Here is a 26,451-nt window from a genome sequence, read left to right as displayed (position 1 = left end):
CCCGGCGAGGCCTTGCGTCGTAGGTGAGGCGGATCCGGTGAATATATGTAACAAGGATGCCAGCGTTGGCATACGCACTGATTACTGCACGCGACCAAGCAACAAAACGCACAAAAAACAATCACTCAACAAAAAATGCGAATGTTGAGACTGCAAGCATGTGCGAGCGTTGAAAAGTGCACGCGCGAAAGAGGCCACAAGCGCGCGCTCGAACGCTTGAGAAATTCCATAGTAAAGGACACAGTGCGGATTCCAAAATGACCAATACCCAATTCTCCGTTCAGTTAAAACTAAAAATGTTAAACATCTAAAATCTTACCCCCAAGTCAGTTCAAAAATGCCCAGGATTCCAGGACATCATCCGGTAGTGCCACCTTGCGTCGCTCAGCAGCACTGTTGTCAAGCAGGCTACTCCTGCCAACACTACAGCAATGCTGCAAACTTTCCTCTAGGATGTCATTAACCCGCGTTTGTTCTCTCACCCACTCCGCCCGCCTCCGATCTCTTAACGTTACACATTTCATTTTTCTTTCCATAGCTGGCTGCGTTGTCCTTAACTTAAGCTGAAACCTTCAAACTCTACTCTTCAAGCACACTAAAAAAATACAACCGAACAATGGGCGGAACTAATGCGGAGCTCGGAAGCCACCGCTCAAGTGAGAACTGTCGCCTGGGCTGCGGAGGCCGCCGCGCCTCAAGGACTTAGGGCCGTCTGATCTCCAGCTTCTTCCTAAAATCTCTCAGAAATAAAGTTGTTACATACCTATCTAATCTTTTTTAAAGCAGTGCGGCGAACTCCACCCGCGGGATACAAAGGATTAATCGCTTTGTATACTGAGAAGTTGTGTATTTAGCACACTTTTGGGAAGTTAGCAAACAGCGATAGAAAGATTGGTGGCTGAAAAGGAGAGAGGTGACGTAAGGTTAGAGGTGTAAGATTAAAACCGCATTTAAAGCAAATGGCTAATTTATAGACCGATTTATAGCACCGTTAAAGAAATAATTATTTTTTTTAAAAAGTCGAGCACGGTGGCAACTGCCAATATCCCGTCTCAAAGGGGAAAGGAAGCACCTATCGTCCATCCATTCATCCATCCGGCGAAAACTCGCCTTTGCCTGCTTTCGGTTCGTCGATCTCGGAACAGACGATTACAGGTTTGCATCATGCGCAACTGAACCAGGTAAGTATCGCTGCCCACCTTAGAAAAAAGTTGCTGCAATACCCAAGCTATGTGCGCAGTTTCTCCGTACACGATCCAGCGGCTGAGGCGCAAAAATTTTTAAAAGTCGTCACAATAATGATACACGGCACTGTATGCCACTATCCTGCGACGACTACAATGTGATTGTTGTCTTAAGCAGACAGCCGCATCAAAATTCTCAACTGCTTTCCCGTCATGGTGCACGCGTCTTTTCGTTCCTTCGCTAAATTCTTTTCTTTCGTACTGCACCCATGCTGCCGCAGTTAACGCACGCAACGGTAGTATAGTGGTCGACGCGCCTTAAAGGCCTATGAAATGAGTTTTTTACGAACCTCTGAACCAACTTGTGAAAGAATACAAAACTTCAAATTCTTTAAATGCCTTCTCCGGAATTTCAACAATTAGTGGGCGTAAAAATCAGAAGACATCGTATTTTAAAAGTATTTCATGAGTCGAAGGCCTAAATAATCGTGCAACCAAAACTCCGAACATCTTTGTACTATTCTTATATCGGGAAAGCTTCTGATTGCTTGTTTTGTGCACCATGCTGTGTTGTAATATCTCCGCTCTGCTATGGAGATATACCAGGCGTTGTCACAATCGTCGGCGCTCTGCACACGCTTCTGGCGACCTCATGTTACGAGCAGGGAACATAAACATCGAACATGTAAGGCAATGATTAAACTACAGAGCATACGCTCAACACTGGCACTAGAAAAACGTGAGCTTTATTTGCCTAAGAAGGGGAATAGGTGCTTCAGCATTTTCTTGTTATATTTGTGCTAGTTTCGTGCATGTATAAGTGTTAAGCACCCCTCCCGTCTCAGCTGCTAACCCTGAACTGAACTGGAAATGCACTATAAACAGAGCGCAGTCTTATCGCTTGCGCCAAAGCCTCCACTTAAGCAACGCAAAAGCGACAAGTTTGAGTGTCAGGTCAATGGCGAGCACAATGCCGGAATACGCGAGTACGTCCACGTCCTGTGCTCCCATTACGTCCAGCACTTGGGAGCCGTCGATGGCCACGCACAGGGTGTCGACGTCGCTCTCGTCGCAGACGAGCTCGCCGCGATCCCAGCCGAAGAGGGCGAACATGAAACAGCGTTGCACGTAGAACGAGTGCGTGCAGAACATGAACCAAGCCACTGCCGGGTGCAGGTACCGGGCTTGCACGAAGAAGCCGCAGAACAAGATGGCTGGAGCTGATGCCGCCATGCCGAAGACCACCGCCATCTGCACGAGAGCAGCACCCCAAAGAGAGTGTGTGTGAGTACAACGAAGCAATTCGGTATCGTGTAGGCCTTGCACCTGAGTCAGCGATGCCAGCTTGCCCGCCCGCGCTTCAAACCTTGTGCAGAGGCGTGTGCTTCTCGCTTATCGCTCGGCTTTCAGGACCACACAGGACTAGCGCTAGTCCTGTGTGGTCCTCTCTTGTGTTTGTCTTGGTTGCGCTACTGTTCTTTTCTTACAACATGCACCATCTAGCCCAACAAAAAGTTCTTCTAAACCATCTTTCAGGACCACCGATTACCACGCGGCAGCTGCGTCTTAAGTCATTCTAAGCCGCGAAGGTAGCGACATCCTTCCTTCTCTTACAGTTTTTTCCTCAAACCTTTTTACCCCTCACCACATGACAGCGTCCCCAAAATGTGAAAGCTTCTCAATGCATATAGCATAAATCGAGAAGCTTTGTCATTGTTTTGCTCCTCGTTTAACAAGAGCATTTAATGAAGAAGTTTATTACGCTCATTTGATAAACATTCATACAATTTCTAGTGAAACCGGCTGTAACACAGCTGTGGCTTCCGCATGCACAGAAAGTTTAACTATTTTTTGAAGCAAAATAAAAAAAAACATCGGCAGCTGCGTGATAGACCACGTGCAAGCACTGGGACAATAAGAAATGCGGGAAATGCGGAAAAGAGAAAAAAATTAGGTTCGATACTGAAGACGACGACGGCAACGTAAAATACTGCCGCTACCATGTCTGTATACAGGGATATTAGTCGAACGAGGCACCCTAGCTCAGTCGTAATCTTGGCGCTCTCTCTTGTCTAATGCCGGCAAAAAAATAACTTTTTTTGCCCACAAATATACAGTTCGAGCCCAGCTATAGTTCATCTGCTGAAATGCGTGAGGAACACAAAGTGATCTCATTAGGCAACGGCTGCGCTGATCTGAATGGAATTTATCGAGTTCGAACGGATACGTTATTATCCAGCGGTCTGTACGAGGGCAACAGGGTTCTCCAGTGAAATACGTTTTTTGACAAATAACCGCGAAACATTGATAATATCAAAAATGCTTCAACTCTATTTTTCACATCTGTATCTCCCATTCCGCCTACAGTACCTTGAACCTCTTCAACCATTCCAGCCCTCCATTCTTTCCAGAAGTGGCTCGTTACCCTCAAAGGGGCGGTCCCGTTGGACTTATGAAGAACCTTCAAGAACCGTACGCTTGAACCTCCATTCCTCAGCTCCCCGCTTTTTCTTTCCCCATCTCTGAATTAGGACCTCTTTTTTCTTTTAAACAACGTCTTCTGCTCCCCTGCATCTCCGCTTTCCTGCAGCTCCGTAATGAAAGCGCATGTCAGCATTCCGTAAACTGTACCAAAACTGGAAAATTCTGCACTCGAAATTGCGTTTGATAAGAAAGTTTTTCTATAGTTATGTCGGCCTTAGAAAAGACAGTTATAAAGCAGTGCCGCAACAGAAAATCAAAATTGGACGGTAACCGTAGGACTTCGGAATCTATCAAGAAAACTTTACGATTTTCGATATCCGTAGTAGGTAATGCAATGGAGGCTTGTAAAAATGAGATTTCGGTATATTTAGAACAGCTTGTCTAGCAAAATTCAAAATTTAAAAGCAACCTAATCAGGATTATAAAGTTGTCAGTCCCTACATTCCAAATTGTATCCAAAGTGGAACAGTGGTACTCTAACGAGAGCTCCTGCGTTTCCCGAATCTTTGAGTGGGAACACTGAGTAAGCTTTAACTATAGCGACAAGTTTTTATGTATGAACCCCCGGGAAAAATCAGCGGGGGCACCTAAGAAACTTACGTGTGAGTATGCGCGAGTACTGCCATTCTATTCCAATTCTATTTCAGTCTCATTCTAATTTTATTCCCATTCTCTTTCCATTTTATTTTAATTCTATTCGATTGCTTTGTAGTTGGTGTGGTGGTGAGCATTTGTGCTTACAATTATTCTCTATTTTCCCCGCGTTTGATGACGTCCCATTGTTTCAACCGATCGCGATTTTTGTAATGCCGCGCCTTTTTGGACGACACTGAATTCTCGTCACTGAATTCTCGACACTGAATTGAACAAACTAATAACTCTTACCAGGAGAGAAATAACAGACGTATATAAACCAAATGTGCCTGCTTCTCGAAGAAAATGTGGAAAGACGATCAAAGGTCTACTCACGTGGAGATACAAACCAAACAGAATACTGCCAATATAATTGGCTAAAATAGTCTTAAGTAGTATTTTAATTTTTTTTCTGCAGTTACCTGAGGATTCAGAGGTGTGGAAGCAAGATAACCGATGCTTTGACTTGCGGAGCACATCTGGATTGATAGCAGCATGATAGTGGCGATCCGGTAGATCTCCATGGGTTGGGAAGTCGTCCAATGAATTATGATCATCTTAATAGCAGGACAAATGATCTGCAAGTGAATGACTGGTGTGTAGATGCAAGTTTTAAGCATATAGCTGCTCGCGAGAAAAAAAAATATATGTTAAACGGTATTTCTGTTGTTTTTTTTCTTGCTTAATTGAGCCGGTAGTGAAAACGCAGTGTTCATCAGCCTATTGCTTCAAAGTAGTTGCTTCAAATGTTGCCTCCTGCAGTACACGAAATACCCCATCTATTATCTTCACATCTGCTCCCACTTTGAGAACGAAACAAAAGCTAGAGCTCGTTATCATTTTTTGCTTTAATTACCCTAAACGAGCCCGCGCTTGCATGACATATGGGATACTTTGAGAATTGCGGCAATGTAGACAGAACTTGATTTTGAAGACAACGACAAACTGACGCAACGAATACGTACAGTCCGGGAAGCACTTTAGGGTTTTTGATAGAAAGAAGCATGATTTCGGCAAAAAAACATAATTAATAGTTCATTCAGCGTATACATTTGATTGTTGAAACATGAATCCGAAACTTAAAATAGTTCGATAATATGTATCTGGATGTGCACGCGTATAAATACGGGCTTCGTTTAAATTGACCGATTTTCTTATGCTTGTCACTCGCTGATCAATTCCAGTACAACAAAAATTTGCAATAATACATCGCCAGAATATCGATGTTGGTTTCGGAAAGATATTTTACTCCCCAAAAACGAATTGTATTGAACAACGAATTCATAATCCCGACATATAATATACGTAAAACATGTTGCTCGCAGTACGCACCGTAAACGGCAGTTCGGCAATTATTCTTGCGATGTAAAAAGAGCTTGGCCTGTACCAACAGTTCCTTTGTTCTCGTAGGATGACGTCTATCTCCGAGGGGACTGTGAACAAATCGCAAGTATAAAATGCATAGGCAATAATCCTGTGACATTTTTATACCCGGATACAACACCTGACGTCAACGCTACTTCCCTGTCCTAGCTCAGGACTAAGAAGAAATATACGCAAAGCTGCTTACACTATGTTGAACTAGTGCACCGACAAGAAAAGACTAAATTAAGTTGGACTTAGCGGCCCTAAATGTATAACTCATGTGCAAGCCAAAGCTTGAGATTAAAGAACGATATGATAAAAAAATGGCCTGGCTTAGCTTATGGTTAAGCCTAGGATGCGAAGCATACCGCCGGCAGAGGCTGCGCGTCCGCAAGCGAGCGCACGAGTTGAGCCCCAGCTTTCACAGCTGTTGTGACGTCAGCGCCCCTAGCGGAAGGAGCGGGAGTTAGGCCGCCGGTGGAGGCTGCGCGTCCGCAAGCGAGCGCACGAGTTGAGCCCCAGCTTTCACAGCTGTTGTGACGTCATATCACGTGGTGCGCCGATGTAGGTCAAGTGGTAGCTACGCGGCCGCGCGCGGCGCAGCAAGGAAGAGCTCGGTTGTGCGGCTAGTATGCTTCGCATAAAAAGCCTACGTAATCATGCGATGATTTACTTGTAACAATTTTACCCAAGCCCGTAACCTCATGTTTCACGAGCCCCATGACTTTAAGAGAACGTTTAACGCGCTTCCTCAGTTAGCTGCATGTAAAAGCAAACGTGTTTTGTTTCACTGCGACTAACCTTTGTGAAGCTCGTTTTTAAGAAAGCTGTAGACCCAATAACCTTATTTTTCTACACTGTGCATAGCAAGCTAGGGCTATACCGTAAACATAGAAGTTCATGCCACAATTATCGATATCCATTCCAGAAAACTAGCGCTATTAATGCAGTTTACTGGCTTGGTTTGACCATTTATGTGAATCATATGCATTGCATTGCTAAGCAAAGTGCCCACCTACGGCTGAGAAATTGATTATTAATATTCTCCGTGTCTATTGCTTTCTTCTTATTATGCGAACTCCATGGCATATTTCCTGTGGAAACACTGAATCTGACTCCGGTTGTAAATGCTTTGTGATTTTGTCACACGGCATTCACTCGCGCAGACACGTACTCATGTAAAACACTGTCGATCGTTGAATATTTCGCTTTCCACAGCTGGCAAGGCAGGTTTCTGCAGTTGTTATGGAATGTTCCTGTTGCTTTAATAATATGGCCGCCTAATTTCGCCGCATCAGAAGGCTTTCATATCACAGAAACTGCAGCTGAAGGGGCATCTACTGTGGTCTCCTCGTTTTCTTGCTTTTTAGAAAGCTGCGTGTCTAAGTTTTTTCTGTTTAGGAATTTAAATCCCTACTTTAGTAAGGATTCTTGTAAAGTGTTGTAAATAAATATATAAAACTATAGCAGAGGTTACTTTCAGCGAGTAGGTCTATATTCAAGGCGACATAAACAGCGCACCTTTTAGATAGATAAAACTAATATTTTAACGTGTAGGTCCTTTGACAATCCAGAGATGATGCGACATATGCGTTCTTGCTCTGTACTTGAACGTAAGCGAGAAGGCATAACTGCTGCCACCTGCGTACAGCCTTCACTAGTTAGATTGCCAGCAATAATACCGACGAAGTCTTTCGAGCAGTATAAGCATCAAAGCACGAAATTTTGTGAGTAAAGTAGGGCTCACATATGAGGACAGTGCCGCCAATGAACTCCAGCAGCATCATGAATGTAGCAGTGGTGTACAGGGCGGCCGTGTCACGTGCCTGCGTCGCCCTTTTGCCGCAGCCGTAGTACACGATGGACAGCAGCAGGGCGAAGAACAGGCTCATCAGTACGCGCACAAGCGTAATCTACTGTATCAGAAATGAGAAAGAATAGAGGCAGCGGGGTTTGTTCACTCTGCAACAAAATTGTCCTTTCGCCTGGATCATCTCGAATGAGCGTACGAATCGCGCTTTGTTTGTTTGCAACAGTCAACTGCAACGAGAGATTCACTTCGTAATGAGAAGCCAGAACACTCTCTGAAGTATGCTGTGGGACTATAACAAAAAAAAGTTTCCCAAACAGTTCTTCAAAAGTAATGGGGAAGGGTGATAATGCTAAAGCCGTAGTTAAAAATCGCTCGAACAAAACAAGAAATTAAGTTGAATAATGAAGACGACCAACAAAAGTACAAAATAATGCCGGCCAACCATAAGCTTCAGACCTTGAATAGCTTGCAAGCACACGAAAACTGCAGAAGCAACTGCAACACTAAACGAGACCCCTATCACGATGTTTCGTTCGTATGCGAAAGTGGCCCCATAATACACGCATATTTTGGCGAGTACGTACTCCGGGATTGATGCTAAAACAAGGCTTCACAAGTGCTATTCAAAGAATATTCGTTCGATCTTTCACGGTCTAGAATTTATTAAATAAAACAAGGTAGGCTGCCTCTGAACCATAGTCCTCATAAGAAGGCAGAAAGCTTAGAATTTGAATGCAGAAATGTATTAATATCAAATACCGAGGCTGAAGACAGTCAGCAAACACTGCAGATAGAAACACGTAAACAGGTCCTGTGGAAAACAGCGCAAAGGGCAAGACGATCAAGTATGAACAACGTAACAAGTGGGCAGTATGTTTGCAGCATGTTAATCATCCGGCCCAACCTCGCAGAACGCAGAGTCGACTTTTTAGCAGTTTACTGCAACAGACTTAAACAGGTCTTCAAACCGAAAAACATCGACAGCACGGTGGTCTCTAACTTCGCAGAGTGCGGATGTTTTTGCCTTTAGGTGACTGGTTCAACAGATGCGGTACGCTACTCATAGCGGCAAAACAAAGCAGTTGTCGAAAAGTTCAGGAATATACAATAAAATTCTAGCTTTTGATTACAGTTAAAAAACTGCAGTCAAGCATAGAACAATACAGCTCTTCCTTCCATTCATTTCCTTTGTTTCATATTTCCGCCCTTTCTGCGCACATAAAGACTTCATAGAAAAAATGTACAGAAATTAAAAAAAGTATAAATTAAAGCTTTGTTAGAAAAAGGTGGATAGGTCGACCGGTGGGCACATTACCCTGGCCTTCTCCTCCACACTGAGCAACGAGGAGGAAAGAAAAGGGAGAAGTTGATTTCAAATTAGAAAGAAAATTGAGAATCTAATTAGTCTTACTTTCAGCAAGACTACAATAATAAGACATGGAGTTGTGAAGAAACACAACGTACAGCGGATAGAAACAAGTCTTTTGTACGGGCGATGTGCATTGCCGCAGGAAGATAAGAAAGAAAAGTCCACCTCATTTCTAGTGATGCAGTAGAAGCATCTCCTCAGCAACGTCATCAACTCACGGTGCCACTTTGTAGGAGATTTGTATTGCAGCTCTGCTTCGGCCTTTTCCTGTTTGAAATGGGAAAACCGTAAGAACGGCACATCCCTAAAAATGCTCCACGACAAATAGTTATAGCAGAGCATTGAAAACAGGTATTTCTTGTAAACTTTCTTCTAGCTTGCGCAAAATCCTTGACCGAGAGGCAGTTACATATCAGTCACCACTTTTAACCAACACAGATACTATGTAAATGGAAGCATTTACATCGGTTGATGTGTAGCTTTACGTTTACAGTGGCTTACGGGGCATATGTAAGCAGAGAGTGTGCCATCCTATCCGTAGTTAGAATATTTCACGTTATCGGTATTTCCTACAGCTGAAAAGCCTATTATGATTTCTTATGCATGCTTAAATTGTGCCTATTGGAAGCAGACCAAACAACTGTTCAGGTTATATGTTCCGCAATTTTTTGTGAAAAAAAATTCGCTGAAAAATATGCTTGTGTTTAAAATGGGTTTCTCAATCATTTTTACCTTAATTTTGAATACAAGTCTAACAAATTTAAAAACGCTGCTTGTTCAATCGAACGAATCCCGTGTTTTGATTCAAGAAAACTCCTAGAAACCTGGCCTAAAGCACATACCTTTTCAGTCATAAACTGCCCCCCATAATGAGTGAGCTTGCATGCAGCATTCTTTATATCAATGGGCTCCAGAACATGGTCCTTCGGCATGAAAAGGCTCGACAGTTTCGTCGTCAATGCGCCATGCTGTCCGGAAGCTATTTCTGTGACTGTTGAGTGCATGAGAAAAGCATTTCGTCAATTACATTGAGTACTCACTACACATGTCTTTTTTTTTTGTCCTTACCACAAAAGCTATCTGAGATTTCTGGTTGGTACCAGTGCCGCAACACTAACTCTGACGGCCCAAAGCGAACTACGAACTACGAAAAGATTTTATTCCAAGTAAAGCCATTACACCTTTAAGCTTCAGGAGTGGCTCCCTCCGTACCCTTGCTTTATTTTTTTTAATTCTACATCGAGTATACTCCAGTGTCTCTAATTAATACGCTTAGTAGATCTCCAGCCCGAATGTAGGGGAATATATCACTGCAATATCTTAATTTCAGCCTTGTCACATATCCTCAAAAAATATATTCGGGTTTCTAAATTTTAACTGATTTGCTTTTCCTATAGCTATACTTTGTTCCTGTTGAGCCTCGGATTACCAACGGTGTCATATTTAACTGACTATTCAATCAGTGTACTCGCGCAGCGATGACTTCAGTAACAGTTTTTGCAGCAGCGAAGTTTTTTTGTTAAGAAAACCTTAGGCACGAGCCAGATTATTTCGACTAAAACTGCCTTTTCTCAACAAAGTTGCACATGTATAAGGCATGTATTGATGTAATAAGTAAAGAAAATCGGTCACAAAGCCTTCGTTGAGGGTGATACTTCGGGTTCCGTGTGCGTTTAGCAGCTCATATCCTGCCAAAAAAAAACTCTATTTCAAATAGTTATCTACGGGCATCATTAAGTCGCACTAACAAGGATTCATCACCATCATTTATTGACCCTTAAAAACTCCTGTGTGGTGGGGCATTACATAAGGGGGGTGCGTTACATCACAAGAATACAGCAGGTCACAATCACGGCCATATGCATATACTCGCAGGATATAAAGAAAAAATGTACATAAACCCATACGTAAGAAAGTGAAAAAGTAGCTCAGAATTACTGCTCGCCGGAGAGACTTACTGAAATCGCAGGGGCTTGTGTAAAGTGGGCATTGGAGGTTCTGAGATTCCAATAATGGCAACAGCTTCTCCACAGTGCCGTTGTATATGCACTTCCCTTCTGAAAGCATGTAAAGCTGCAAAGCAAAGGTCCGGCGGAAAGCAGTTAACAAAAGGGCAACTTTGCTACAGGATGCGCGTATTCATCGTGGCGTTAAAGGGGCCCAGAAACACAATTTTAGTCAACTGTTTTTCTTGTTTATTGCATACAGTGAGTTATAATGGTGCTATTAGCGTCGGTAATACCGCGTATATTCCGTTTTTTAATATTTTAATGTCCTCCCAAAAACAACTTCATGGATCTGATGGTGTCGCCACACAGTGGCGGGTTTTTAGCAACGGATATGACATCACCTAGCGCGAGCTTGATGATCGGACAAACAGTAAATATACTGAAAATTGTGTGAATAAATAGACACATTTTGTCACCTGTCTGCGTTTTATATTAGATCAACAAAAACAACTTGTTTGTCTTAGATAAAAGCCCTGCAAAGCAAGTAAAATAAAAATACACCACCAGGGGCGCTCTGGCATGGAAACGACGCTGCTAGCCTCAGCAAGAACGAGTTACAGAGGGCAGGCAACCATGGAGTACAAACTTCCGCGACGTGCTTTGGCTGGCTGTTTTGATTGGTTGCGCCAGGTGCCGTCATTGGGAGAGCGAAATAGGAGTGGGAAGCCCCGCGAAAATCGAGTTGAGGGCAGCGTTTTGTTTGCTTGTATTTTGAAATTTCTTCACTGAATAACTCCCGTTCCTGTGCATCGACTCCTGTAATTCTTTTTAAGTCAGCATCTGTGTGACATAAAGAACCCACCTGAAGTATAGCCGGTATCCCCCCAAGCAGTGTTTCGCAGCCCCTTTAAGCACAAGCTATTTTCCAAAAATGTGCCTGGTTAATGTAACCGGGATTATGAATTGCGCCCTTTGTCTCATTAGTCACATGAATGATTTATATGCAATGAATATTTATTTCTATTAGGTAGAACGTACGCATGATTTCTTCACGGGGATCGCAGTCGATGACAGCGATATGCTGCCACCGTGATGTGAAGTCCTACCTTTCTTATTACCAGCAGACGTTAGCACCGAAGAGTAATAAAAGCCTTTAATCCCCCAGATACCCCTTGCAGCAGCATCCACGCACACAGGATATAGGCAGTATGACCTCTTAAATAAAATGTCGGCCTCGGCCTGCTAAGAAGTTTCTGTTAATACTTTTTGTTTCAATAAAGCACTGATGTCTTTCTGAAAACATGCCAGCTTAAGGCCTGTATTGTTACCAAGATTAATATAAAAACAGTGTTTTTGGACTTACATTATCAAAATGGGAGAACAGCAGGGCACTGGGGTTGTGGATTGCACAGACCACGGTGTGTCCGGATTCAGACAGCGACTTGAGCACTCGTACACAGCGCAACGCCGAGCTGCTATCGAGTCCACTGCGACAAAGATTAACTGAAATGTCAAACGACTGATCTGGAAACTTAACAATCAAGTTTGCGTCGCCGCAGTTCAGCTTTGTATTACAGTGATCTATCTAGCTACATTGAGCCTAGTCTGGCTTTGTGCTATGATAGATAGATTGGTACTGACGTTATAGTAATTACAACAACGAGTTGGGGACACATTCGCTCGCGCATTAAGACCTGCTAGCCGTCATGGTTACCCCAGTTTGTAGAGCGACTGCTCCAGACAGGTGGCAGTTCGAGGTTAGAGCCCAGAATAAGACCGGTTTTAGTGCGTGAGCAACTTAAAGTTGCCATTTCCCTCATCGCCGTATTTAATCATTGGGTGTTTGTCCGCCTGAAGCCTGCTTTGTGGCAGGCTGCCCATCTGCTCCGGGTTGTGGGCAGCCTGCCCAGGTGCGTGCGTGCGTGCGTGCGTGCGTGCGTGTGTGCGTGCGTGTGTGTGTGTGTGTGGGGGGGTACATATATATATATATATATATATATATATATATATATATATAGAGCGAGAGAGAGAGAGAGAGAAGCCAACAGCCACAGAAACCAAGGAAACACAGGGGATTTTTTTTAAATACATATTTACTTTCTTGTGTTGATCAATGGAGAATATACTGAATGCGTTATCCGTTAAACATAATTTATTAGAAAAGCAGAAGAAAAAACAACCACATGCCACCCGTGGAAACCGAACCCACGACCTCCGAATTACGCATCTGGTGCTCTACCAACTGAGCTACGGCGACGGCTGTCGGAACTTCTGCTTTCGGAGGTTTTTATGTTTACAAATGACTTAACCTTCAGAGTGTTCATAAGCGGCAGCTGGGCAATAAACAACGCAAAAGATGGCCACACCACACAGCTATCGCACCAAATTCGGACTTGGCCTAACTGCTCAAATTGACCCTTTTTCCTCTACAACTTTTAAGTTCCTTTGAAAGCTGCATGGCTTTCCTTTGCAGCCATATGGCTCCGTTTGATTGCACGCTAACGACTGATTACTTCCTTATGACAACATTAAAGTACGACATGAACGAATAAGAGCCCATTTTTAGTAATCTCGCCCTAGATCCCCCCACCTCAGATTTCGCCGATATTTGTTTCTCCGAGCACTATGGCAGGCGGCCTACCTGCCACGGGGGCAGGTGGCAGCCTGCCAGCAGACTTTAAGGTCAACTATGCAAAACACTCTATAGCCACAAGTGGATTTCAAGCCCGCTGCGGCACGAAGAGATCAGTTTCGAAAGCCACTGCATTAGGCAACTACGTCACCGAACAGAACATCCTGCGTGTTCCACTAACAGTTTCTCGACCTGTGCTTTGGATACCGTAGTATTCATAAACTTGCAGCTGTGCACAATGGGTCTAGGACACACCGAAAACGAATTCGAATTCAATTGAAACTGAAAACGAATTGAAAACTGAAGGGCGAGCGCACCTAATCCACATCTGACGTAACCACGCTATATCATGGGTGTTTTTTTTTTTTTTCGATCATAAATACTCTATTCGCGTGATCTAGTGCTACCTTTAAATAACAAGCTTCCATTGGCATTGTTCCTTATCTCCTTGAAGGGCGGCCTCTATCCGTGATTCAGTAGCTTCCGCAAATGACTAAAGCAACGAAATGGGATACCTTTAAATAACTGATATCTACAGGAGACTGAACAGTTATTGGAGAACACATACTGTCGTTTACATCAGCAGAAAATACACAGTCACAGGCAAAAGTTTACGAAATGCAGGTTCGGGGAAAAAATATTTCCGTGTGGTCTACCAATCCGCTTCATTAACAAGACTTGAAGCATGAGAGAATGTATGCCGAATGCCGAATCCGAATGCCGAATCACTGGGAAGATAGAGGTTGCAGGATTATTCTTTTTCTCATTGACCCGCATCCAGCAAATTCTTCTCCATAACTGTTCTTCTGTTGGCAAGTGGTCGAAAAGTGCGTCAACGACTGTCTTACCTTGTTGGTTCATCGAGATACACGACAGGGGGGTTAGCGACGAGTTCCTGGGAAATAGCTAGACGCTTCTTTTCTCCGCCTGAAAGACACTTCGTCAGCGTATTGGCACAATCGCTGAGACCCCACTGAGTCATCATCTCGGCTACCTGGAAGGAGTACATAAACCGAACAAAAAAAGCTGTTTATAAACAGGTTGGGGCTAAATTCATAGTAAATATGATACGTCGGCTTCTTGCACTACTTTCCGGTTCAATTGCTCCTAATTAGCAAACGCTAGACTCTACACCTAGTCAGCAAGTCCCAAACTATGGAGTCATATTTTCGGTTCATAACAATTTCTTTTTTTCTCAGAACAGGGACCTGTAACTGAGATGTCATAGCGGCCGTGTGAAGAACTGACGTGTTGCGGAAGGGAAAGAATTTTTAATTCTTTACACAAGTAATCTACTGCAATGACACTGTTCAATTAATAATTCTGATTGAACTTTAGTCCCATTTTTAGCCCCTGATTGCATTTTCTGCTTGCCCTAAGTACGTTAGTGCTTCAGGCAGATGCAATTCACATGAGGGGCACTATCGAACTTTCGTATTCCGGAAGAAAGAAACAAAACCATTGCGAAAGAAGCATTCAGGCAGCGTCCCAACAGTATAATATGCCTTCTGCGAAAGGGAATACGTCGTCAAAAAGCGGCACTGTCTTAATGAGCGCCTTAGATAGTATTGCAGAGAGGCCAAGAAAAGACGCGATATGTATCTAGCGCTTCAATGGAGATATCAAGGTCGCTTCTTTACACACCGAGGCTGGTAAGTCTATGGCTTCTTATGCTGCATAGTTTACTCCACGGCCTTTCCATACCGTTCTAGCAGAATTGTTGCCGGCGAGAATATGTGCGAATTTTCACTCATGTGGCCTGAAATCGTTGCCATTGCTTATGCTAGCTTCGTTGCTAAAGACGGTGGTGTATCTATTTCAACGTGTGTGATTTCGAAGCTTTGTGGGCCTGAGAAAAAGTAACTTTTGTGTAAAGATATTTATGCATCCTTAGAAGGAAAAGATGCAACGAAGTCCTTCACGTATAACATTTAGCGAAAGTTCGGTATTCCTTACCTAAGACAGCCTTAAAATCTGCAAGTCTGTGTCAGCAGTAATTGTAATTATCCTGTTTAATACGACTGCAGCGAAAGAATATTACTGGATGGGTCCAGTCACTCCAGCATCCCATTTTTTTTTCTTTTACTTTTACTGCAAATTATTTCAGCCTGCAGAGCGTTTAAAAAACTGTATTTGTGTCTTTTGTGAACACAGAAGTGCTAAAATCCCGGACCACGGGTCCTCCAGTGGAACTGCCGTGTCGTGCGCCCACGTAGAGCAGAGCTCATCAGCCGCCTGGAGGTGGATCCCCTACCCCCAAATGTCTTGGCTCTGCAGGAGGTAGCCCTGAACGATTTCAAAGAACGAGTCCGAGATTTTAGCACTTTTGTGAACACAGAAGTGCTAAAATCTCGGACTCGTTCTTTGAAATCGTTCACGTCTAAGCGCTGAAGTCAGACGCCTAGAGAGCATGTTATCGCGCTCATCCACGCTTTTGTTCAGAATACCGCGTGCTGGCAGTTTCCAAAGTCACGCTCGGTGGGTGTCGGTCTTGAAGTTGTTGCTGACTGCTTCCACGCACGAAATAACAAGAATTTTTTTTTTTTCAGGCTACAACATCGGGGAGCGCAAAACAAGACACAAAGGTATCATTGCTGAAGAGAAAGAGCTCAGGTAAAATAAAGCTTGCACTTGGATCCCTAGCGGGCAATGTGTTCATGTTATACTCACAAGGTAAGAAGCCTTTTCGCGTCCAAGGGCAGGCATGCGCAGCTCGATGCTCATGGTGAGGGCTTCGCGTACCGTCAAGTACTGCAGCAAGCAATCGTCCTGCATGACATAGCAGCTCTGCATGTTGAGCAGCTTGTAGTCGGGCACGTAGCCGTTAACGTGGACCTCGCCTTCATAGCCCCTGTCGCTGAAGAATGAAAAAATAAAGTCCGCTATCACCCATGGCGCACAAACTTGAAGGCTATCAAAGTTTGCAATTAGGTTAAAGACAGCGCAGCGATCTGGAGATAGAGAAATAGGGAAAGTGGGGTGGGGTGGGAGGTACCGTTAAGAGACTCAGGGAGAACGGCGCAGACTATAGCGCAGACCAGAACTCTCAATATGCCAGTCGGGAAACTCTGCTTTAAAAAAGAGATTAGTCCCAGTGGCCACTTTTCGGGAAGGTAGATAACCATCGGAATACCCCTTTGTATCGAGGCGATGGAGGGTGACACTGAGCCTAATAAATTAAAGGGGTTTTTCGTTTTGTGAGGTTTCTTCTATTATTTTTTTCTTCGAGTTCTATGCTGTTTATTCTTTTTTTCCTAATTCAAGGTTATTTCTCATCTTGTAAGCTATGTTATCGTGATTTATGTAACGGTTCGAGAAATTTCTTCATTAAGAATTTACGTTCTAATCTTCTCTCCCGTGTCTCTACTGTAGATGTGTCAATTTTGCTTTCACTATCCCTAAAACCCAGACCTACTGGAAGGCTTACCGTGTTCTATTTGATACCCGGATGTACAGTTTTACAGACAACTAGAAAATGTCTAAGATTTTCTAAACTGCTCTCGCATGCTGTAAGATACCATCTCCCTGTTCTTACATCTTATATGTTGCATTTTTACAAGGCATGCTGACCTAGACTCAAATAGGAAGTCACTACCTCTTGCATTACTTACCATGCAGTCTTTAATTCTAGATTTGGCTCTTCCCGCTCTGTATTGATGCAATGATTTTTTTAAAGCCAAAGCTTTACAACGCCATGTTCCGCGAGCTTCGCCGAGTCCGTCGCTATGACCTTCAGCGACCTCCTGTACAGTTCCTGTACAGCTTCACTAGTTTTCTTCCCATGCTTTCTTCCCATGTTTTCTTCCAGGTAATTTACGCACTATTCTTTCGTTAATCTCCAGTCTGTGGATGGCGACACCATTTGGAAGAGCCCAATAAGAGCTGTCACCATTTGTATGCGTTAGCTTCTAAATAGCCTTTTCTTTTCTTTTCCTTTTCTTTTTGTTTTACCTCTTAATTTATTTCTTGTACAGCTAAACCTATGAATTTTGCTACTGTATCTGTTTAACAGATTTCATCGGAAGGCGGTTCTTCGTTTAGCAACAATCTTGAAATTTGTAACTTGACCATGGTTTTTGTTATTGACCACGGGCGTCGGGACAGTCCGTATAAACCTCCGAATTTAGGTAAGGTCAGATCGTCGCTGTTGAATATACATAAACCCTATGAGAAGTTTCGTAACTCGTAAGATCAAAGAGTTCTTGCGCACACTAGAGTAATTGATATCGTAACGGCAATCTAGAGGAAACGTGGATTTGGGTGGAACACATGATAAGCAAAATAGACAACCTATTACGGCGTTAATCAGTTAGGGTGACATCTATTACAATGAAAAGGAAAAGCAGCCGGTATGGCAGAGAGAGATTAGATTATGAAATTTGGTGAGATATAATTGCTGCGGCCGGCGCAGCGCACCGAACGTCAATCATCGTTCTCTCAGTAGATGTGACCCGGCAAACGGTGATGAGAGTCGCCCAGTTAGCTTCTTGGGATTTTAAAAATTTTTGTGGTGCAAAATACAGTCTATCGGCTTGTGTGGGTGCATTTTAGAGTACAGCAGCAACAAAAAGCTCTCAGGGGATCCTCGGTAGATCGTATGAATGCGTTGTCAGTCAAACGTTCGTTATATCCGAGTTTTACACGCTAACTTCGTTACATCCGAGGTCCAGACACAAAAGTTAGTTATAAACGAGGTGGCATACTTCGGTTCGTTATATCCATGGTAACACATGAAAATTCGTTATATACGAGGTTAACACATGAGAGTTTGTTATATCCGATAAACCATAGTAAGGTTCGTTATATTCGAAGTTAGCATACGAAAGGTCGTTATACCCGAGGTAGTATACTAAATTCGTTTGTAGAGCTGTGGGCAGGTCGCCAACAGTCCACTGTGGCAGGTGGGCCACCTGCAACTCTCTACTAACAGACGGCGTTCGCCGCTTCCGCTTGCAAGGACCCTTTCAATGCTAACGCATTAATAATTAAACGCACGGTGTTGAGCACTCACTAGTGGCCGGATAGGATGTTCAACAGCGTGCTTTTTCCGGCTCCTGAAGGCCCCATGATGGCAGTCAGCGTTCCCGGGGTCACTCGCCCATACAGGCGACTCAGTAGCGCTTTCTTTCCTGTAATCCACAAGGGGCGTTAAATATCTGTCTGAGCACACATGCGCTCATTTGCGTGTTGGTGATGTTATGCGGAGTTCAGCGTCCCAAATTTCGAAGGGGAAACTGGTAGGGGTTGGGCTTTTCAGTTTAAAGCGCAAAACTACGAAAAAAGTTCGTCGAATGATTTTTTTTTTTAATTTTAACCAAAAGCATCAGTATCCTTGACATGCAAGTGTGAACTAGCTGGCAGTTGGGTAGGAGTTACACTGAGTCAAAGGAGACAATTGCCGTAGTGCGTAAGCGAGGCGAGCGATGCGGCGGCGCACCGAAAAAAAAAAAAAGTAGCGCAGCTGTGCATTTTGAGGTACCACTGTCGTCAACACGCAGACAGAGGTATGCCCCGTCCTCTAGCCCTACCTAGTGCAACAACCCAGCGATCACATGGCAATTAAAAATTTTAACTCAAATGCCAGAATAAGGACGAGGAAGAGAAAGCTGTTTCTACGCGCTGTTATTGATCATGTTCTCCTACCATCAACTAGCCTAACTGCGAGATGTTGTCATACGACACAGATGTTCGCACTTTTCTATCGGCCAATACAAGTCCTGAAGTGGTGAGTGATTATTTACTTTCAAAGGTCCTGCTATGCACCACCCGGTGCTGGCGGTGCGTCGCAGCCATACGCAGAGGAACAGCGGAGAAGACCTGGCGCTTCGAAAAGGAAAAAAATTTGATGAAAACAAAATAATTTCTAGGTGCCGACACGCCGAGAAGCTAGACGGACTCGACGTAGACCTTAGTATGCCCTCGCTTTCTTGCTTCAAGTTTTGTTGGTCGCTTACCATTCGTAATGGCATGCCGCTTGGGTCGGCGAGAGAAATTTCTAAAGGAAGCGCCATCCGCGAGAAGCTGCGCTCAAGTAAAGTTAAAGGTATAAGTGAACGACTCCACGCCTTTGTCCACCTGCTCTTCCCGTCGGCGCCCTCACGCCCTGCCACGTTTCCGTTTCAACGCCGAGCATGCGAAGAGAACAGTGGGAGTGGAAGCCACTGTACATAACCTCTCCCGTAAAATAAGCTTATACTCTTAGTGACAATTATACCTATTAAGCCAAAGAGAATTAATTTTTCCAATATGCCGAGTAATGCATGGTATAGTCTCTTTAAAACATGACATCGTGAGTCACGGATAAAGGCGTTGATGACTTTGATAACTAAGCGCATATTTCCCTTCCGGCGCCTTGGATGTAGCGTCAACAGCGGAAAACTCTGAGGCTCATTGTAGATTTATTAAGCTTATTCAGAAGCTAGTCGTTTACTAAGTTATGTTTTAGCTTCTAAACTTCCAGTTTGCTTTCTTTCTAACTTTTTTTCGACACTCTTTAAAAGTACTTTATCACCTTTATTCTTTATAGAGGTTAGATTGAATCGCTATACGAAAAGTTGGCAAACATTTTACATTATCCTCTTGAAAAAGTTTTCATTAGCATTTTGTTTTCGAAATCGTTTCCCTACATGCGCTAAGCGTAGTTTGTTAAAACATCCATCAAGAAGAAACTTACTACCGCAACTTACTAAGATGCAACCTGCAAGCGTCTCTGAGACTTGCAGAGGACTTGTCTCGGTGGTTGGCTTTATAATCTTCTTCTCCCTTTCACGTCCAGGAGAGGTGTCAAATAAAGTGCTAAACTGGCTCTATAACTTGAATTTTCGATTATCGGTGCTCCTTGCTTAAGCACTGAGGTCAAACATTAGTTAAACCAGCAGCGCACAAAAATACGTGTTTTTTTATTTTGTTCTTCTGCGTGGACTCCAGACGTAACGAGATACAGTTAAGATTATCTGCTAGCTCGCACAGCTGATGTAATAGCGACTGGTTGTATGAAGACCCGCGACGAAGCTTTGCCACAGCTAACTTACCTTTGTCGGTTCGAATGGAAAAGCTGATGTCTTTCCACTCTATGGTAACAGCAGAGCAAACTCGTGGCCGTAGTGCATCGGTGCTCGTAGAAATAATGTCCAAGCCCACAACTTCAGTTCCATTTTGTTCCCAAAACTCGCGTTTTGCTGGCAACCTGAAATAAATTTGCGTTGCTTGCATCCGCGACTTACACACTGTAGGACAGAGATTGTAAGAAGTGTTGGCACTTAATAGTGTGGTTATTGGTGCTCGAAAGGGGTGCAGGGCTCCGTCAGGCAGATTTATCAGCCTTTATCCATGGACTCTGCTGCTCTTGCAAAACCGGAAAAGAAGATTCAACTCCCAAGTACTCACACTGATGACATCCTCTGCGGCGGCTTGCTCCTGGCACCCTGCTCGTGAACTGGCAGTCTGAAAGAGGCGCATCGGCTCCAGCTGCTGCTCCAGCGTGAGAGGGCGTATCGCGTTTGGCATCACGCCCTCTCGAAATTTGTGGATGCATTTCTCTTCTTACTTTTAAAAGTTCACCAAATATGTATCCATGAAGAGGCGCGCGGCCGATAGCCGGAAGCTGATAGCGTTAGGCTTCCGGGTTCCGACACTTGAGCTAGTCTATCAAGCGGCAGGCATACTGGCAAAACTCAGACGGGCTCCAGCGCACGCTTTGAAATGAACCTCGAAAGAACAAACGAGGAGTAAAATTTTACACGCAAAAGAAAAACCACAAGTGAAAACGTTGGGCTGGATAAATGCGTGACCGTTCATTCCTTTCCCCCACAAGTCGATATATCGTAGTGAGGCTGTCTTCTTTGTGGTAGTTCTCTTTTAACACGCTAGCGTTAAGAGTGCCGTTCTGTGAAGGACCCAGCAGCGGCAGCGTGAGTGCAAAATCTCCAGAGAAGCAACCTACGGGGAGTGGCACCTAGTTCGCGTGACCATGTGACGTCATCACAACCTGCCCACAGTATTGTAAGCACATGTAACAAGTCTTGTCCGCGTCTTGTCCTGTGCTTTCCTCTCTTCGTCCTGCGTCGTTTTGCGCGGTTGCAATATGCTCTCCAGTATTGTAAACAAGCTGCTCATCGTGCCAGGCGGCAGTTAAGTAATGGTTGGTAGCAACAGTTTGCTCGAGAAGAGTAAGATGGGTCTCACAAGCCCTATCACTAGCAGCACCTGTCATCGCAGGGCAGTGGCGTAACGCTTAACAGCTGCGCCACTGCGCCAGGAGGGGTATGAGGACTCCCAGCGGTCTATGAATGTAAAGTAGAGAATGAACAATTCCGCATATATGGGCATTAACGGATTAGCGCTATCCGGTCATACCGTTAAAGGGACACTGAGGAGAAATTGAAGTTGGCTTGTATCGACAGAATACCAGCTCCTGATTACAAAAACGCCACTCATACTGACAACAAAGAGTTTGTAACATAGAAAAGAGCAAGAACCAAAATACAGGTATCGCCGCCACAGGCCAAACTCGCAAGTACAAGCGTGATGACGTCATAGGACAAAGCAGTGTTGCTAGAACCAATGGTTCTAGCAACTCTAGGACCCGAGAAACCACAAATCACTGAGGCGCATCCAATGCATGCGCAAATCTCCTTGACGTCGCCAGATGGCGCCACGTGCCCGGCAGCTACGCGCGCGCCTGAAGCATCGGGACACGTGATCGGGACCAATCAGCGTCTGCTCACCGGCGTTAGGGCGGCTCCCGGTATTCCGCTAGCAGTAACAAGGTACACGGTATGCTAAAGGCACTATTACTAACGGTGTCTATTTGCGAGAACTTCGTTGACGACTTCGAGAGCGGGATCCATCGTAGCGCTGGCAAAAGGCCGGTGCGAACGTAAACGAAGTGACGGTAGCGACGGCCGCAATAGCCGATAGATGCCTTCAACGTGCGGCCGGCGGTAGCTTTCTTTTCGGCTGCTGCTAGGCCGCACTGCTGGCTGCAGAAATCACGGAATCTGCGTTACGTCATGTGCACGTCATGTTCACGTCACTTAGTCCTGTGTCGTCATAGGAGAATCCCAAGTTTGAATCAGAGCGGCGGAAAAAACTTTTTCAACTTAGAATGCAAATTTCTTAGAAATAAATGCATCTTTCGCTGCCGGCCAAGTGGCAACAAAGCCATGACATGCCGAACTATCGGATTTTACTATAAAAAAAAATATTAATACTGCTCTCCTCACTGTGCCTTTAAAACGGGCTTAAGAGTCCCCTCCGGTTTTTGTGCGGAAGCACTATTGCAATGGGTAACCCCCGAGCACGATCTTGCAGTATTTGTGGGCTTGTTCCTAGTGACATAAATAAAAATAAATGAAACGCATATCAACGACCGGGATCGAACCAAAGGCGGCGCGAACAGATCAGCCTCGCTGGCCACTGCCCGAGACCACTAGGCATGATGGACAGACACTGTGAACCTGTTGTGTCTACAGAGGATCACTTCAGTCGAATGGTTGTTCATCAAAGAGACGTGTATGCCCAGACTGAGTACGAACCGGAGTGGCACTCACTATTAGTGATGTGCTCTGCATTGCCCCTTTTCTAGTGCATGGTCTTTTCAATATGTATTGTTTACCACTGTTTTCATAATGGCTTGTATATAGTTCATGTACATAGAACATTACATCACTGTAATAAATACCAGGCTATCGCCGCAGCCGAACATGCCTCGTCTTAAACTGGTTGGTTGGTTAGCCTGAAATAAAATGGCACATACCCACTACGGGGGAGTGGCCAAGACACAGGCGGTGAATTGCTGGGAAGAGGAGCATTTATAGAAAAAAAAAAAAAAGGAGTAGTAATAGGGTATAGGCGGACAGATTGGACGACGCATGACAGGAGACCTGTATAGCTGGGAGATCGAAGACGGGACGATGGCCTTATGTGCAAATTCGAATGCAACGCATGTAATGGTTCAATTTTGCACTGACTGAAGAGAAAAATTAAATAACAAAATAAATTGTGAAAATCAGAAAAAAAAATGAAAAAAAAAACAAAATTAGCATGGGAGTCGCTGTGTTTATAGAAAATTTTGAACAGCACAGCGCGCACTCCTGTTGCTTCGTCCAAGTGAAGAAGCGCCAAAGGAAAGAACAACCGCAGTGGACAAAGTCAGATCCAGCTGGTGAAACGTAATATCTAATAGGCGCCTCCTCAAAGAAGAGAAGCGGCAGCAGAACAGCAGGTAGTGATCCACTGTGTCAGGCTCGGCACAAAATGGAACTGCAACACACTCTCGCCCTGTGCACTAGACATCATCTTCTGCATCAACTAATACTACTATCAAACTAATATTCGCGCTTTGAGCGATGTGGCGGTAGTGGCAGAGAGATGTGCGCAGCATGCGTCGGCGTGGACAACGCTGTGGCAGAAACATGGCACTACAACAATACGCGTTGCGTTGACAGCATTGGTCAAGAAACGCGGCACTGCAGCATAGGCCGCAGGCGTACGTCGGGCGAATTGGCACTGACAATGAAAAAATTAAAGAGGCGCATAACTGGCATCCTCGGGCAGTGGACCTTTCATTCGTGCTTTCAAGTTATGGCGGCGATGCCCACTTGCAAAAAACTGTGTTTTCCCACATTATTCCGTGCTCAGCAATGCTAAACCGCCAGCCATTTTTTTTCACCTTCCTCTGTTTCCGAAAGTAATTGAATAACATGAATAATATATCATACCCGTGGCCACGAATGCTGCACTCTGTTATAATTGTGCATGAGTGGCCTTTAATGTTATCCAGATGAGCTTGGGAACGGACATTTATACAGGTACGCTCTTCCTACAGATGCAAAAGTGTTGCTGCCAACTGTTGAAGCAAAACTGTGTCGGCGAAAATCTGTAATGCAAGGGCGAAAGTATATTCTGCACTAAAAGAAAACACAGACGCTTACACTGTAGTATAACGTTTATCAAAGCAATAATCGTGGGTGCCCGTCACACTGAAGTCCCATAAAGTAACTTGAAGTAAGTGTTCTTTAGCTCCAGAGGATGGCGTTGCGGACCATTTACGGGAGATATTCATTTGGCCGTTGCAAGCCGTGCTAATATTAAAATGCGTCTCCACCAGTCGCCTTGTAAGCACTGGGGAATTGCACATATGACAGAGCGGAAAAAACAGTCATGCGTGTCATACTCACTACACGCGATCGTTGCTGCGAAGACGACGACGTTGTGCGCAGTGTGTCGTATGAGCGAAATACGATGCGCAAAGAAACGCTTACACCTCCAATCCATGATTTTGGTGTTTTTTTGCGTCGTCTTGACAACGCGAACGACTGCTCGCTATCTCGTTTACGCGGCTGTCTTTGCTCTTGCCTATCGACCCTTGCCTCGACGGTCCTGGGGGGATTCCTAAAGACACGGGACCTGCCCATTTCATACAAAAGAGGCATCCTGCCAGCTCCGGCTACGACGTGGACATGGGAGCAGTCACGATGATGTCACGTGACTGTGGAGATGATCTGTGACACAGCGTTCGGAAAACGACCAACCACTCTTATACTAAAGAATCTCTATAGCTGCCATATTAGCACAATGTACAAGCAACAGCAGTATTAACAAGAACATTTAGTCTGCACTCCAGAAATGCCTTTATTTCAGCCTCTGCATGGAACCAGAGTACAATTTTATTGAGGTTATTGTTCCAAACGAAACCTCTCTAATAATTAAAAATGCGCGAACAAAACAAGGACACGAGCAAGAAACCAGACAACACACACACTGCGCTTGTGTGTGTTGTCTGGTTTCTTGCTCGTGTCCTTGTTTTGTTCGCGCAGTTTTAATTATGAATGATTCTTACCAACTAGCCCGCCAGAAGATTCTTTTGAGCTCTCTAATAAATAAAATTATGGCCGTTGCACATTGCCGATAATTCGAATTAAGAGAGCTTGTTGCTTTCCGTTGGCTCTCCTGATTAATGATTTTGTGACTGCCTTAATCTCAAATATGATTTATGCGTCTTTCATGGTTGCCTTCTTCCTACCGGACACGAACTTGAGGATCGCGTCTTTCACTGGAGAACCTAGCTATACTTGACCTTATCTTTCAGGGCGGCTTGGAGCTCGAGCGCCCGCACTTCGGAGGATTGCATGATTGACCTCGGCTAGCGCCCTCTGCAAACAGAGTATTTCTCTGCACTCTTCAGGTGACGTCATCACACCTTGCCAGGTTAACCATGCCATACCATCAATTTAGGCCACAATACTGAAGAAGCGGTGAGCCCGAAGAATAGGCATAGCGTAGCGCAGTACGAACGAATTAAAGATAACAAAATCCCAATCAAAATTAATCAGGGGGAGCTGATTGGCACCGTAAGCGTATGGTGTCTTTTTTATAATTATTGTCTTACCTGCTTGCGCCTTGCCGATATTGCTGCAGGAGGAATATACCTGATCGTGTCTACTCAGCATTGCTGGCCGGGCATCCCTCTTGGGAGGGTCAACATATAATAATAAAACGGTACTGAGACAGCCACATGGACAGTACAAGAACACAAAGTGAACCATCTTTTCAGGCGCCTGTTCGTAACAGGGTGGGTGCGCCGAAGGGGGCAGTAGGATCAACCGAGCCTTCCCTATAGGCCTGCCCCCTTGAGAAAGCCGGTCACCAGGTAGGGAGGCGCCTGTACACATCCAGTGGGTGTCCGACAGTGGATTTCGAACCGGCTACCTCCCGCTCCCGAGACGGAGGAAGAGGGGTGAGGTACAGCCTAAACTGATTGTAATGGTTGTGGATGGTACGCTTGTGTGCTGACTTAGCCATGGTAAGTGGACCGATTCAGAGTATTGCTGGCGCCTGGTTCTGAATGTCGCGGTCTAACTTCATTTATAACGATCTCTGAATGGCCAGAGATCCACAGAGTGACATTGTATGAACGGGGAAGTAAAAGGACACCTTCTAGATTTCTCTTAGGCTTTGGGAAAAGGTGTTCTTTTATATAGAGCGAAGGTTTACCTGGAATCCAGTGCAGACCACATAAT

The 26,451-nt window shown here is 44.5% G+C and overlaps 1 protein-coding gene across 4 annotated transcripts; it reads right to left on the bottom strand.

Annotated features, from left to right (window-relative positions):
- Window positions 1-1,907: 1,907 nt before the first annotated feature.
- On the bottom strand, window positions 1,908-24,763 carry LOC149340097 (ATP-binding cassette subfamily G member 4-like). Of its 4 annotated transcripts, XM_089548855.1 has the most exons (14): window positions 24,610-24,763; window positions 20,816-20,872; window positions 20,461-20,615; window positions 18,441-18,558; window positions 16,100-16,286; window positions 14,278-14,423; window positions 12,161-12,284; window positions 10,807-10,921; window positions 9,691-9,839; window positions 9,014-9,115; window positions 7,414-7,579; window positions 5,634-5,734; window positions 4,724-4,879; window positions 1,911-2,435 (listed from the first exon to the last, which is right to left on the bottom strand). In XM_089548855.1, the coding sequence occupies exons 2-14, from the start codon at window positions 20,824-20,826 to the stop codon at window positions 2,079-2,081; spliced, it is 1,887 nt and encodes a 628-aa protein (XP_089404981.1). In that variant the 5' UTR covers window positions 20,827-20,872; window positions 24,610-24,763; the 3' UTR covers window positions 1,911-2,078. The 4 variants fall into 4 exon arrangements, 3 of the variants coding, with proteins under 3 accessions (XP_089404983.1, XP_089404982.1, XP_089404981.1); XR_016283580.1 differs by lacking the exons at window positions 4,724-4,879; window positions 5,634-5,734 and having other exon boundaries at window positions 2,316-2,435; window positions 7,414-7,582; XM_089548856.1 differs by lacking the exons at window positions 4,724-4,879; window positions 5,634-5,734; window positions 7,414-7,579 and having other exon boundaries at window positions 1,909-2,435.
- Window positions 24,764-26,451: the final 1,688 nt, after the last annotated feature.

This window comes from Amblyomma mixtum, chromosome 6 (assembly GCF_055824585.1).
Source record: "Amblyomma mixtum isolate Tamu chromosome 6, ASM5582458v1, whole genome shotgun sequence".
In the NCBI taxonomy this organism is placed as follows: Eukaryota; Metazoa; Arthropoda; class Arachnida; order Ixodida; family Ixodidae; genus Amblyomma; species Amblyomma mixtum.
This window is presented reverse-complemented; position numbering and strand designations above follow the sequence as displayed.

Coding starts and splice junctions, on each gene's coding strand:
- LOC149340097 (XM_089548855.1), bottom strand. Junction 9,840..10,806: donor CACAAGCCCCTGCGATTTCA/GTAAGTCTCTCC, acceptor TGCACTCAACAG/TCACAGAAATAGCTTCCGGA. Junction 7,580..9,013: donor ACTGCATCACTAGAAATGAG/GTGGACTTTTCT, acceptor CTGATACAGTAG/ATTACGCTTGTGCGCGTACT.